At 42.7% G+C, this 3,231-nt stretch overlaps 1 protein-coding gene across 1 annotated transcript in view; it reads left to right on the forward strand.

Annotated features, from left to right (window-relative positions):
* Positions 1 to 28: 28 nt before the first annotated feature.
* Positions 29 to 3,231, forward strand: part of LOC112080789 (dystrophin-related protein 2) — a gene marked incomplete at its 5' end in the record, with an annotated part of 29,421 nt that continues 26,218 nt past the window's right edge. The window contains one exon of the mRNA XM_024146699.2: positions 29 to 186. Within this exon, the coding sequence (XP_024002467.2) occupies positions 29 to 186 (158 nt within the window). The remainder of the gene's footprint in view (positions 187 to 3,231) is intronic.

The raw sequence follows: 3,231 nt of genomic DNA on the forward strand, positions 1-3,231 counted from the left end.
TATTTATTAACCCTGTATGTTTTGTCAGACCTGTTCAGGCAGGTGTCTGGTCCAGGGGGTCTGACAGACCAGCGTCACCTCACCATGCTGCTTTATGAAGCCATCCAGATCCCGCGACAGCTGGGAGAGGTGGCCGCCTTCGGGGGGAGCAATGTGGAGCCCAGTGTACGCAGCTGCTTCCGTATGGTGAGATCACCTACACACACAGACAGACACACACACAGACGCGCGCAGGCCYCAAACACATACATACACGCACGCACGCAGACACCACGCAATTTCTCAAGCAAGAATTTTGCTAGGACTGTCTGGGAGTGGTCTGAGTGAGCTGTTATTGGCAGAGGTTTGAAATTCTCTTTTTTTTTGTGATGTCACCAGGCAGGCCAAAACTCCATCCCACCAAAACAGGCTGAAATATCAGGCAGTCTTTTCAAACAGATCTTAAAAAGGCATTATCATCATTTTCACAATTTCACAGTATTTTGGGCTCCCGAGTGGCGCAGCGGTCTAAGGCACTGCATCTCAGTGCTAGATGTGTCACCACAGACCCTGGTTCGATTCCAAGCTGTATCACAACCGGCCYTGATTGGGAGTCCCTTCGAGCGGCGCAGATTTGGCCCAGCGTCGTCCGGGTTGGGGTTTGGCCGGGGTAGGCCGTCATTGTAAATAAGAATTTGTTCTTAACTGACTTTCCACAGTATATATGGAAATATATATAAAACACAGTCAAGTCTAGTTTTTGACGCCACTGGGCCTTTAAGTATCATAAATGTGCTTACAATGCACTATGTTGGGGTCATTGATCATAGGTGTTACTGATCAAATTGTTCTTTCTGAGTGAAATCCTGTGTGAACCAATGTAGTCTGTGGACATGTTTTAAATTTGTTTTGTGAAACCAATCTGGTTTAACATACTGTTAGGGGAACCATATGGAATCTATGGGCATAACATCATTTCAAAGTGTTGCAGATGGAGACATAGAAGAACCTAGGGCATTGTCATTTCCACTCTCATACATGGGGTGATCAGCTTTTTTGAAATCCCGCCTCATGGCATTTAGCTCAGTAGAGAAATGTCTTTTTAAAGCAGTCCCTTTAATGGTAGAGTTGGGACGAGTAGGTACTAGGTTTTTGGGCGGTGGCTTTTTAAAACCTTTCTAAAAAATATTTAAAAATCTTCCCTTTTTTACAGCCGACCCGTAATTAAATGTCACTCGATTCCCGTCCATGCTCCTGATATCAGCCACAGGGGATTAAAACCCTGTTTGTCAACTCTATTTGCTGTATGTCATGTCTTTTATGAGCAGATTTTATTATCAGTGTAGTTCCAATCAGAAGTGCCCAGATAAACAATTTATCACGTTGGCATGGCAATGAAGTCAAAGTGAGGGGATGACACGCGCTAGCACGTTCTGTGGGTGTAGGGTGTAGGTTGTAGGGTGTAGGTTGTAGGGTGTAGCGTAGAGGTGTAGGGGAGTCATTCATGACAGAGGGGRAGATGGGTTTGGCTCTCCATAGAGGATGGCAGGATCAGAGGGAGGAAGTTACACTACAGTAGACATTCTGTGCTGTGGCCCTCCGTGGGCTGTATGTATAGAGAGAGAAATCTGTTGTACTTTATGAGGCCATGGAGAGTGTACGTGTGTGTGTTTTGGTTGTTGTTGCTTGTGTAGTCAGTGGGTCCAGTTCTACTAGTTATTGATACTGTAGCACAGTCAGTTGGTCCAGTTGTCCTAGTTATTGATACTGTAGACAGTCAGTGTGTCCAGTTTATTAGTTATTGATACTGTAGACAGTCAGTGGGTCCGTTCTACTAGTTATTGATACTTTGACAGTCAGTGGGTCCAGTTCTATTAGTTTTGATACTGTAGACAGTCAGTGTGTCCAGTTCTATTAGTTATTGATACTGTAGACAGTCAGTGGTCCAGTTCTATTAGTTATTGATACTGTAGAACAGTCCAGTGGGTCCAGTCTATTAGTTATTGATCTGTAGACCAGTCAGTGTGTCCAGTTTCTATTAGTTATTGATACTGTAGACAGTCAGTGGGTCCAGTTCTATAGTTATTGATACTGTAGACAGTCAGTGGTCCAGTTCTATTAGTTATTGATACTGTAGACAGTCAGTGGGTCCAGTTCTACTAGTTATTGATACTGTGACAGTCAGTGGGTCCAGTTCTATTAGTTATTGATACTGTAGACAGTCAGTGGGTCCAGTTCTATTAGTTATTGATACTGTAGACAGTCAGTGTGTCCAGTTCTATTAGTTATTGATACTGTAGACAGTCAGTGGTCCAGTTCTATTAGTTATTGATACTGTAGACAGTCAGTGGTCCAGTTCTATTAGTTATTGATACTGTAGACAGTCAGTGGTCCAGTTCTACTAGTTATTGATACTGTAGACAGTCAGTGGGTCCAGTTCTATTAGTTTATTGATACTGGTAGACTGTGGTCAGTGGGTCCAGTTCTATAGTTATTGATACTGTAGACAGTCAGTGGGTCCAGTTCTATTAGTTATTGATACTGTAGACAGTCAGTGGTCCAGTTCTATTAGTTATTGATACTGTAGACAGTCAGTGGTGTCCAGTTCTATTAGTTATTGATACTGTAGACAGTCAGTGGGTCCAGTTCTATAGTTATTGATACTGTAGACAGTCAGTGGTCCAGTTCTATTAGTTATTGATACTGTAGACAGTCCGTGTGGCCAGTTCTATTAGTTATTGATACTGTAGACAGCAGGTGTCCAGTTCTATAGTTATTGATACTGTAACAGTCAGTGGTCAGTTCTATTAGTTTTGATACTGTAGACAGTCAGTGTGTCCAGTTCTATTAGTTATTGATACTGTAGACAGTCAGTGGGTCCAGTTCTATTAGTTATTGATACTGTAGACAGTCACGTGGTCCATCTATATAGTATTGTACTAGACGTCCAGTGGGTCCAGTTCTATTAGTTATTGATCTGTAGACAGTCAGTGGGTTCCAGTTTCTATCGTTATTGATACTGGTAGACAGTCAGTGGGTCCAGTTCTATTAGTTATGATTACTGTGACAGTCAGTGTGTCCAGTTCTATAGTTATTGATACTGTAGACAGGTCAGTGGGTCAGGTTCTATTATTATTGATACTGTAGACAGTCAGTGGGTCCAGTTCTATTAGTTATTGATACCTGGGTAGACAGTCAGTGTGTCCAGTTCTACTAGTGGTCATTTGGCAGGATTAGCTCAGTAGACAGTCA

The sequence above is a fragment of the Salvelinus sp. IW2-2015 genome, unplaced genomic scaffold (genome assembly GCF_002910315.2).
Source record: "Salvelinus sp. IW2-2015 unplaced genomic scaffold, ASM291031v2 Un_scaffold16503, whole genome shotgun sequence".
Taxonomy (NCBI): domain Eukaryota; kingdom Metazoa; phylum Chordata; class Actinopteri; order Salmoniformes; family Salmonidae; genus Salvelinus; species Salvelinus sp. IW2-2015.